Raw genomic sequence first — 10,262 nt, 5'->3', positions numbered from 1 at the left:
CACACACACACACACACACACACACACACACACACACACACACATATTAAACGCGAGAGGTGGAATACGACTGACGGACACGCAACCCGTCTCTTCATCGCTCCGAACGCGAACGAGCAGGCGCGCTAGGGGCAAAGAGCCCGCCTGCTGGTGCCGGAGACCTAAGAGCCGCAGCTTCGAGCCCCGGGTGGGGAAGATCCCCTGCAGGAGGAAATGGTGACCCACGGCAGTATCCTTGCCTCGAGAATCCCACGGACAGGGGAGGCTGGGGGGCTGCGGTCCACGAGGTCGCAGAGAGTGGGAGACGACCAAAGCAACTGAGCGTGCACAAGGGTTTCCAGGCTAGAATTTGCCGGGGCCTGGCCCCACCCTCCAGGCGCAGTCCGTTCATTTACTCACTCAGCAGATGGCGGCCTGCCCACTGCCCAGCAGGACTGTCTGCACACATCACGGGCTCACATCTGCCCTTTTCTCGCCTCTGGGGTGCGTGGGTGGGCACGACCACAGGCCCAAAGGATGTAACTTGACCACCAGTGTGTCCGGCCTGCCCGCCTCACCAACATTCCCTCGTAGGATCCCTGGGGGTCTCCAGCAGGCACGGTCACCGAGCGGGCCACCCATCAGTCACCAGACCAGGTCCCTTAAAGGCAGGGTCTGATCCTGCGGCGCCAGTGGTAAAAAAGAAAGAAACAAAAAGGCCACTTGCCGACGGAGGAGACGTCGGTTTCATCCCTGCGCTGGGAAGACCCCCTGGAGGAGGGCGTGGCGACCCACTCCAGGATTCTTGCCTGGAGAATCCCATGGACAGAGGAGCCTGGTGGGCTGCAGTCCATGGGGTCGCAGAGAGTCAGACACGCCTGAGCGACTGAGCAGACGGCAATGCTGTCTCTGGCTGACACCGAGGGGGGACTCACAGAGAGCTTGGCTCGTGCACCCCATTCCCCCCCACCCCCGAAACGCGCCCCTCAGCTCTTGCGTCACTCAGCCAATCGTCTTTAACCACCTCTTTTAGTTAACCCAGCCATCTTTCAGATGTCGCTGAGTCGTTAAGAGTCCTGCCTGGCTTTTTTTTTTTGCAACCCACACGGACTGCAGCCCGCCAGGCTCCTCTGTCCGTGGGATTTCTCAGCCAAGACTGCTGGAGCTTCCCTGTGGCTCAGACAGTAAAGCATCTCCCTGCAGTGCAGGAGACCTGGCTTCGATCCCGGGGTCGGGAAGACCCCCCTGGAGGAGGAAATGGCAACCCGCTCCAGCAGTCTGGCTACAGTCTGTGGGGTCGGGGAGTCGGACATGACAGGACGAAAACCATCTCTCGGATATGCAGCCTCTAACGCTGTGCACGTCGGAATTAAAGCTCGGGCCGGTGCTGAGGAATAGGGACCAGCCTTTGGTCTCTGCACCCCTGCCCCCCGGAGTCCTGGAACAGAACCCTTCCTTCCCCCACCCCCACCCACCATCCCACCTCCCTTAACCATCCCCATCCCAATTCCCACGGGTGCACAGTCTTTCCCCTAACACCCGGGGTGTCTGTGGTCCTGCCGCCCTCCCGGGTCAGCCGTTAGGGGAGCGCAAGGCCTGGGCCACCGATGCCCCCCAGCCGTCCTCCCAGAACACACAGGGAGCAGACACCCATCTAAGGCCCACGTGAAGCGCTTTTAAAGGAGAAACACATTCTGCGGCCTAGTTAGCAACGAGGACAGACGTCACACTGATCCAGTCCTTCCCGCAGAGAGCAAGCGGCTGAGGAGTCGGGGCCGGGGGGAGGGGTGACCCCTGGGATGCACGCAGGACCCCAGGGAGTTGGGGGGGGGGGTCCGGCACATAGGGGAGGGGACAGGGTGGCGCAGAGGTTAACCGCCTCCACCACCAAGGCTGCAGAGAGCCCTCCTGGGGTGCCCAACGCCGGCTCTTAAAGCAAAGTTCAGAGTGCCAGGGCCTCGCAGCCTGAAGGACCAGCTCCGGCTGGAAAATCCTCCTTGGCCCATCGGGCAGAGATAAGCATCGCAGGGTCCCGCCCCACCCACACGGGCGGGTACCCGATGTATAGAAACCACAGATGACAGGAGGGACAACTCCCTCACCCGGGCGTGCCCCGGAGCCAGTGACGCGTCCCCACCCAGAACCTGGGGCGGCCTCGCCCTCTCTCCCAGCGCCGTGTGGTCGCGACCGGCCGGAACCGGGCTGGGCCACCAGCCAGCTCCATCCTCCAGGCCCCAGGCCAGCTTCAGTGAAGCCTCAGAAGATGCCAGAACACCAAGGCACTTAGCCCCGCTGCAATCCTCATCTGCTGACAGCGACCTGATCTGTCCCCACCCCTCTGGGGCCCAGCCATTCTCAGGCCTCGCCTCTTACCTGCCTCTCCCCAGGAAGAGGACTCAGGAAGGCCCTCCTGCCAGGACACCGGGGGCTGGGGTGGGGGGGAGGGGGGTGCCTCGGCTCTCGTGGGTCAGCAGCCCCTAGCATCCATCCCTCCATCCAGCGTCACTTGGAGGATACCCCCTCATGAGAAGGAGGGCGGGGCGGCAGAAAGGACATAGAGGCAGGGATGAGAAAGAAAGAAGCAACAGAAACAGCAAAGTGTCAGTCACTCAGTCGTGTCCGACTCTTTGCGACCCCATGGACTGTAACCCACCAGGCTCCTCTGTCCATGGGTTTCCCGGGCAACAATACCGGACTTGGGTTGCCATGCCCTCCTCCAGGGGATCTTCCAGACCCCGCCATCGAAACCTGGCTGCAGGCAGGTTCTTGACCATCAGAACCAATGTGGGGGGAGGGGCATAAAGAAAAAAGAGGAAGGGGGATAGAAAGAGGAAAAAGCAACAGGGCAGAGAGAGGCAAATTAAGAAAGAATTCTCGCACCTGCGTCGCTACGAAGACTTTGTTTTCTGGACCTGGCTACTGACACACCTCGGCTTTCGCTTTGTGAAAATTCACAGGACGATACACTTAGTACTTGTTTCAGTAAAGAGCTCACAGGGTCTTCCTTTGGTGGCTCAGATGGGAAAAGAACCTGCCTGCAATGCGGGAGATCTGGGTTCACTCCCTGGGTGGGCAAGAGCCCCTGGAGAGGGTAATGGCAACCCACTCCAGTAATCTTGCTGGAGGATCCCACGGACAGAGGAGCCTGGAGGGCTACGGTCTACTGGGTCGTGTCAACTACAAATCGGCACTTAAAGAGCACTGGACCACAAAGCACTGTCCAGATGACTGGACGACAACAGGCAATTTGCCATCTGCCTCTACGGAGATTGAACCCCAGGCGGCTATCGCTGCTGACCGTCAACAATCCCTGAGGGAGTTCTGGTGGAGTGAGGCACTCTGTGCTCCGGGGAATGTGGTGGGACAGGTCTCTATGTTTTTAGGAACAGGTTTTATGATCTCAATCCTTGCAACTCCTCATATCTAGTCCAGTTCAGCTCAGTTTACTCGCTCAGTCGTGTTCGACTCTTTGCCACCCATGGACTGCAGCATGCCCGGCCTCTCTGTCCATCACCAAGTCCTGGAGTTTACTCAAACTCATGCACATTGAGTCAGTGATGCCATCCATCTCATCCTCTGTCATCCCCTTCTCCTCCCGCCTCCAATCTTTCCCAGCATCAGGGTCTTTTCAAAGGAAGTCAGCTCTTTGCATCAGATGGCCAAAGGGTTGGACTTTCAGCTTCAACATCAGCCCTTCATACCTAGAGAAGCACTAAATCCCTTCAGGGTGACATCAGATCCTCAAGACTAACAAAAACCTTTCGTAAACTGCTTCACGGCATTGAACTAGCCCTTCACCAAAACCTCATATATTGACTTTCCCCCACTGCCGCTTTGGAGCAGTCGCTCAGAGCCATCTGAGACGCTGCCTCCCAGGGCTGCAGTCCTCATTTTCCCCCAGTAAAACTTAACTCACAACTCTCAATCTGCACTTTTTTTTTTTCCTTCCACAGTCACAAATGGTCAGACACGACTGAGCGAACACTGCATGCATAAAGCGTTCCAAACATCAAGGTCTCCGGACACGCCCTTGGAGGCAGGGGGCCTATACCGCGGCGTGTGACGTATGCACACACCTGTCGGCGCGTGGGTATGTGCAACAGCTGCATACGTGAGCGTGTCAGTAGACACACGTATACACACGTGAGCGTGTCAGTGAGCCTGTGAAACCAACACACGTGCCCCTGTTCTTCTAGGAGACACCCCCGCCACCCAAGTCGCAGTGCCCGGCTTGACAGGGACACCCCGAGTCTGAGCCCCGGTGGGTCCTGGAAATGCAGCGGGCCCTCCTCCATCCCGGGACCCCCAAATGCACCCAGAGTCATCAGGGTCAGAGCTGGGGGTGCTGGAGCGCTCCGGAGGCGCTCTCCTGGGCGGACCCGGGTCTCCCGGGCTGCGCACAGGCAGACCCTACTCCGAGGCCGGGCCGGCCGGGGTTCGGGGCCGTCTCGTACGCTGGGTCAGAACGCACAGACTGCATCGCTCGTCCCGCGGGGCGAGCAGGGGCCTGGAGGGCGCCGGGGGGTCATCAGGACCTTTCCGGACGGCGAGGTTGGGGGGTGGGGGTCGCGGGCGGGACTCGGGGGTCTGCGGCGCGGAGCCGGGGCCCCAGTGATCGGACCGGCCAGACTGGACGAGCCTGCGGACCCGAGCGTCCGGTGCTACGATTGGGAGAAGAGAGGGCGCGGGGCTTCGCAAAGCCCGGCCTGTCCCCCACGCCAGTGTCGTTCGTCGCCGCCGCCAGGCCAAGCATGACCTTGAAAAGGTCAGAGTGGCCGCCACGCAACCCAGCGCGACCGCCCCGGGCACGCTCGGCGCAGAGGCGGGGCGCAGTTCCCGACATGCCCCGCGGCGAGACGCGCGGGCCAGGGGCGGGGCCTGGGTGGTGGCGCAGCCAATAGGCGCGGCGCACGGGGGGCCCGCGGGGCGGGGCGAGGCGCAGCTCCCGGCAGCCCGCGGGAGGCGCGGCGCGCGCCCAGGGGGCGGGGCCAGGGCGGCGGTGCAGCCAATGGGCAAGGCCGTATGGACCCACGGGGCGGGACGAGGCCGCCGCTCCCGGCAGCCCGCGCGGGGGCGGTGCGCGCGCCCGGGGGCGGGGCCCGGGCGGCGGCGCAGCCAATGGGCGCGGCGCGCGGGGGCCGCGGGGCGGGGCGCGGGCCCCTTAGCGGCTGCGCGGTGGCCGCCCTGTCCTTTCGGTCCCGGCGGCGGCAGCGCTGAGCCAGCGGCGCTCACCTTCCGGCTCTCTCTCTGCTTCTCTGCGCCTCCGCTCCGCTCTCCGCCCGCCGCCATGACGGAACAGGCCATCTCCTTCGCCAAGGATTTCCTGGCCGGGGGCATCGCCGCCGCCATCTCCAAGACGGCCGTGGCCCCGATCGAGCGCGTCAAGCTGCTGCTGCAGGTGCGTGTCAGGCTACTGGCGCGCGGCCGCCGGCGCCGGGCCCCGGGGAGCTCGGGGGCGCGCGCGACCCCGGGGCCGGAAGCGGGGAGGTCGCGCCGCTTTGTCCGCGCGCGGCCGGCCCGGCCGGCTTCCGGGGGGTCGCGTCACGTGGGCACCGCCGCGAGGGAGCGCATGCGCGGGGGGCGCCCGGCGGCGATGTCCGCATTGGGGCGCGGGGGGCCGCATGCGCGTCGGGCGGCCGGCGGTGGCGCCCTCCGCGCGTGCGCACTGGGGGGCTGCAGAGTTGGGGTGCGCATGCGCGGGGGGGAGCCGCGTGGACGGACCCTGCGGGGCTGTGGGTGGGGTCCCGTCCCCTTGGGCCGTGGACGGGGGAAGATCTTTAGTCCCTGCAGTTGTACTGGTCTTCTTGCCCACTGTTCGCACTTGTTTGCGCGGGTCTGAGGTGGAATAAACTGCGCTGGTCTGTTTGAATCGTCACAAATGGGGAGCCAGTGGAATTAGCGTTGCGATGGGATTGCCACCCTTAAAGAAAATAGGATTCCCCAGGAAGGATGCTAGGAGAGCTTAAAGGCCCCGTGTAAATGTCTTACTAACGACACGTCGGTCTTTGGTGACCTCTGCAAGTGTCAACCGCACATTGGCGCTTGTGGGCACCTGCTGTTGACCTCTGAAAGCGGTAGTAGGTCAGTCGTGTCCGACTCTTGCGACCCCATGGACTGTAGCCCTGCCAGGCTCCTCTGTCCATGGGATTCTCCAGGGAAGCATACTGGAATGGGTTGCCATGCCCTCCTCCAGCGGATCTTCCTGACTCAGGGGGTGAAACCCGGGTCTCCTGCATTGCAGGGTGATTCTCGACCGTCTGAGCCGTCTCTATGAGTATTGAATCAGGTGCTGCTGACCTTCAAACCCCGTGAAAGGACCTCAGGGTGGAGAGCAGGAATGAGGCATGCGGGTTCTGGGAAAAAGTGACAGGCCAGGTCATCAGACAGATGTTTCCAGTGGCGGATTGTGAGCCCACTTCTTGCTTGCCCACCTCATGTTTCAGTTCAGTCGCTCAGACGTGTCCGGTCATTGCCGACCCCATGGGCTGCAGCGCGCCAGGCTTCCCTGTCCATCGTTTAGAAAAGCACTAAAAACTTTTACTGTGACGAGTGCTCCTTGAGGCTCTGAGAAAGGCTCTGCGAGAGTGTGTGCTCGCTCTAGGAGCTTGCCATTGACCAGAATCTCATCCAGTCTCACCTCTGGCTCAATCTCTCAGCTATCTGAGCTGCTCTCCCCCGGGGGTGTAGTCCTTGTCTTGCCCCAGATCTTAACTCGCCACTCTCGGGTCGTGTATTTTTTATAAGTGGCCGTGGAGGTCTGCCCTAGGCCCTGGGTGAAGCCCTGTTCCCCCTCACTCCCGCCCCAGGGTGCAGCACGCCAAGCTTCCCTGTCTGTCGTGTGTGAAAAAGCATTAAAAACCTTCACGGTGACGAATGCACCTTGAGACTGTAAGAAACGCTCCGCGGAAATATGTCCTAGCTCGTGTGAACTTGTGTTGACCAGCATCCCATCCATACCGACCTTTCCCTCACCTCTTCGGAGCAGTCACTCAGAGCTGTCTGAGCTTCACCAGAATCTCCTCTAAGTCACGGCGGTGTGCCCAGGCCCCCTGTAGATCCCTGTGTCTCCCCCCGCCGCCCCCCAGGTGCAGCACGCGAGCAAGCAGATCGCGGCCGACAAGCAGTACAAGGGCATCGTGGACTGCATTGTGCGTATCCCCAAGGAGCAGGGCGTGCTGTCCTTCTGGCGGGGCAACCTGGCCAACGTCATCCGCTACTTCCCCACGCAAGCCCTCAACTTCGCTTTCAAGGACAAGTACAAGCAGATCTTCCTGGGGGGCGTGGACAAGCACACACAGTTCTGGAGGTACTTCGCAGGCAACCTGGCCTCGGGCGGGGCGGCCGGGGCCACCTCCCTGTGCTTCGTCTACCCGCTGGATTTCGCCCGAACCCGCCTGGCGGCCGACGTGGGCAAGTCGGGCAGTGAGCGCGAGTTCAGGGGCCTGGGAGACTGTCTGGTGAAGATCACCAAGTCCGACGGCATCCGCGGGCTGTACCAGGGCTTCAACGTGTCGGTACAGGGTATCATCATCTACCGCGCCGCCTACTTCGGCATCTACGACACCGCCAAGGGTGAGCTCCCTGCCGGAGGCGACGGTGGGGGCGGCACCGGGAGGGCCAGGGCCTTCTCCCTGGGGCAGGGGCTAGTCCTGGGGGGAGGGCGGAGGCACCTCAGCTGCTGATAGCTGAGGGCTCCCAGCCCTGGCAGCTGGAGGCTGAGACCCAGGGTGGGCGGGGCTCTCTCCTGGGCGAGTGGACTCCCTGGGTCCTCATGAGCTCCTCCCTCTGGGTGTGTCTGTCTGACCCCAGAGCCGCCTGGTGACCTCATTTCACCTTCATTCTCTCTTGAAAGTGAAAGTGAAGTCACTCAGTCGTGTCCGACTCTTTGTGACCCCATGGACTGTAGCCTATCAGGCTCCTCCATCCATGGGATTTTCCAGGCAGGAGTGCTGGAGTGGATTGCCATTGCCTTCTCCAGGGGATCTTCCCGACCCAGGAAAAGAACCCGGGTCCTCCCGCATTGCAGGCAGATCCTTTAGCATCTGAGCCACCACCCTCATTTCCAAAGACAGCTTCCTTCTAGATTCCTGAGGATTAGGAATACATGTAAATTCATCACCATGGATAAGAGGGATTCCTGATTGGCCTGGGCAGATAGCACAGAAAGGGCAGCTTGGGCAGCAGAGCTTTATTGCCCCCAGTCGGGGCTGGAGTCAGACCCAGGTGGGGGCGGGGCCGGTCCCTCCGGAGCCTTCCCCCCTCACCGCCCCTCCCTGCGTCTCTTGTCTGCCCTGGCTTGTTAAGGGCCCCCAGTTTTAGTGAGTTAGCATCTTTCTGTGTGATCCTGGTTTTGTCTATGAAATGTTTGGTTTCCCGTACGCACCTACCGTTAGAGACGGTAGCGTTCCTGTACGTGCTCTCCCATCCTCTAGTCCCGGGGTTTGGGGCTCCGCCATGACCTGGGGGACGGCACCGCTCAGTCCCTGTAGGTGAGCCGCCCCGGAGGCGGGGCCGGGCCGCCTGGCACCGTTTACACTGCAGCAGGCGTCAGAGCGTCCCCTCCTTGCCAGCGGGGCCCGTCCCGCCGGCTGGCAGGGCGTGTGCTGACCGCAGTCCGACCCGGCGAGTGTCCCCGGAGGAGCTGGGAACTCCACGTGGAGGTGTGGGCGGCCCTGGGGCCTCACCCCGTGCGCCCCCGCCCCCGCAGGCATGCTCCCCGACCCCAAGAACACGCACATCGTGGTGAGCTGGATGATCGCGCAGACCGTGACGGCCGTGGCGGGCGTGGTCTCCTACCCCTTCGACACCGTGCGGCGCCGCATGATGATGCAGTCGGGGCGCAAAGGAGGTACCGGCCGCGCCCAGCGGGGGCGGGGGGCGCTGCGCAGAGCACGCGCCGGCCGCGCTCCGGGCTGCGCTGATGGGCGGGGAGGGCTGGGGCGGGGGGTGCTGCGCCGGCCGCGCTCCGGGCTGCGCTGATGGGCGGGGAGGGCTGGGGCGGGGGGTGCTGCGCTGGCCGCGCTCCGGGCTGCGCTGATGGGCGGGGAGGGCTGGGGCGGGGGGTGCTGCGCCGGCCGCGCTCCGGGCTGCGCTGATGGGCGGGGAGGGCTGGGGGCGGGGGGTGCTGCGCCGGCCCCGCTCCGGGCTGCGCTGATGGGCGGGGAGGGCTGGGGCGGGGGGTGCTGCGCCGGCCGCGCTCCGGGCAGCGCTGACGGGCGCGGGGCGGGGGGCCGGCGTCTGCGCCCGGAGAGCAGCAGCCAGGCCGGGCCTCGTGGGGGCGGATGGGGCGGGGCGGGCACAGGGCCCTCTGGCGCCCTGGGATCTGATAAGGGCGTCCCCCGCGGGCGCCCGCAGCCCCCTCGGTCTTTGCCCTGGCGTCCCCGAGCCTCGTGGGGGCTGGCGTCCTGGGCTTGGTCCCCTCCCGAGAGCGCATGCCCAGGGCCGCCGCCTCTCCGCTCGGAGCTCCTGGCGCGCGCACGGCGGCCCGGGCCTCAGCAGCTCTGCCGGGTCCCCCGGGGGCCGTGTCTGAGCGCGCCGTGACCCCGCCGTCTCCCCACAGCCGACATCATGTACAAGGGCACCGTGGACTGCTGGCGGAAGATCCTCAAGGACGAGGGCGGCAAGGCCTTCTTCAAGGGCGCCTGGTCCAACGTGCTGCGCGGCATGGGCGGCGCCTTTGTGCTGGTCCTCTACGACGAGCTCAAGAAGGTCATCTAAAAGCCTGGCCGCCCGCCGCGACCACCTAGCATCACCCCGCACTGTGACGGACCACGACTTCGAGAAATTCCAGCGTCCCTGCCGGGGCCGGGCCGCCCCGCGCCGGGGGCTCCTCACTGGCAGACCATCGGCCCTGGGTCCACGTGTTGATTGGGGTGGGGGGAGAGGGCAATCGGGGGGGTCTCCATGGGTCCACAGTCGAGGCAGCTCCGCACACCAGACCTAGACTCCAGGTGCTTGTAGGACCGACCCGTGTTTAAGTATTTATTTAAGAAAATCATGTCTCCATTTGTACTTAAGCACTATTCTCTCTTTTGCACAGCCGAATACTCGCGATTATGTTTCTCCGTCGGGCATTTCCGCTGCGGAACAATAAAATCAGGACACAGAGGCGCTGGTCTCGTTTCTGAGCAGAGAGGCTTTGAGGGGTAGTCCGCGAGCCGACCACAGGGTCTCCAGGTGGGAGACCAGGCCTCCCTGTCCATCACCAACTCCCAGAATTTGCTCAAGCTCAGGTCCATCCAGTCAGTGATGCCATCCAGGCATCTCTGCCATCCCCTTCTCCT

General features: G+C 63.5%; 1 protein-coding gene across 1 annotated transcript; it reads left to right on the top strand.

Annotated features, from left to right (window-relative positions):
* The first annotated feature begins 5,147 nt into the window (after positions 1-5,147).
* On the top strand, positions 5,148-10,087 carry LOC102178813 (ADP/ATP translocase 3). The gene is made up of 4 exons (XM_018044555.1): positions 5,148-5,377; positions 7,065-7,551; positions 8,687-8,827; positions 9,539-10,087. The coding sequence occupies exons 1-4, from the start codon at positions 5,267-5,269 to the stop codon at positions 9,694-9,696; spliced, it is 897 nt and encodes a 298-aa protein (XP_017900044.1). The 5' UTR covers positions 5,148-5,266; the 3' UTR covers positions 9,697-10,087.
* Positions 10,088-10,262: the final 175 nt, after the last annotated feature.

Source organism: Capra hircus, unplaced genomic scaffold (assembly GCF_001704415.2).
Source record: "Capra hircus breed San Clemente unplaced genomic scaffold, ASM170441v1, whole genome shotgun sequence".
In the NCBI taxonomy this organism is placed as follows: Eukaryota; Metazoa; Chordata; class Mammalia; order Artiodactyla; family Bovidae; genus Capra; species Capra hircus.
The sequence above is the reverse complement of the archived record's forward strand: the minus strand, read 5'-3'. Positions and strand labels throughout refer to the sequence as shown.

Bases quoted from the DNA above. Each gene is read 5' to 3' on its own strand.
- LOC102178813 (XM_018044555.1), top strand. From the start codon at position 5,267: ATGACGGAACAGGCCATCTCCTTCGCCAAGGATTTCCTGGCCGGGGGC. The intron at 5,378-7,064 runs GTGCGTGTCAGG...GCCGCCCCCCAG, and splicing joins GCGTCAAGCTGCTGCTGCAG to GTGCAGCACGCGAGCAAGCA. The intron at 8,828-9,538 runs GTACCGGCCGCG...GTCTCCCCACAG, and splicing joins GCAGTCGGGGCGCAAAGGAG to CCGACATCATGTACAAGGGC.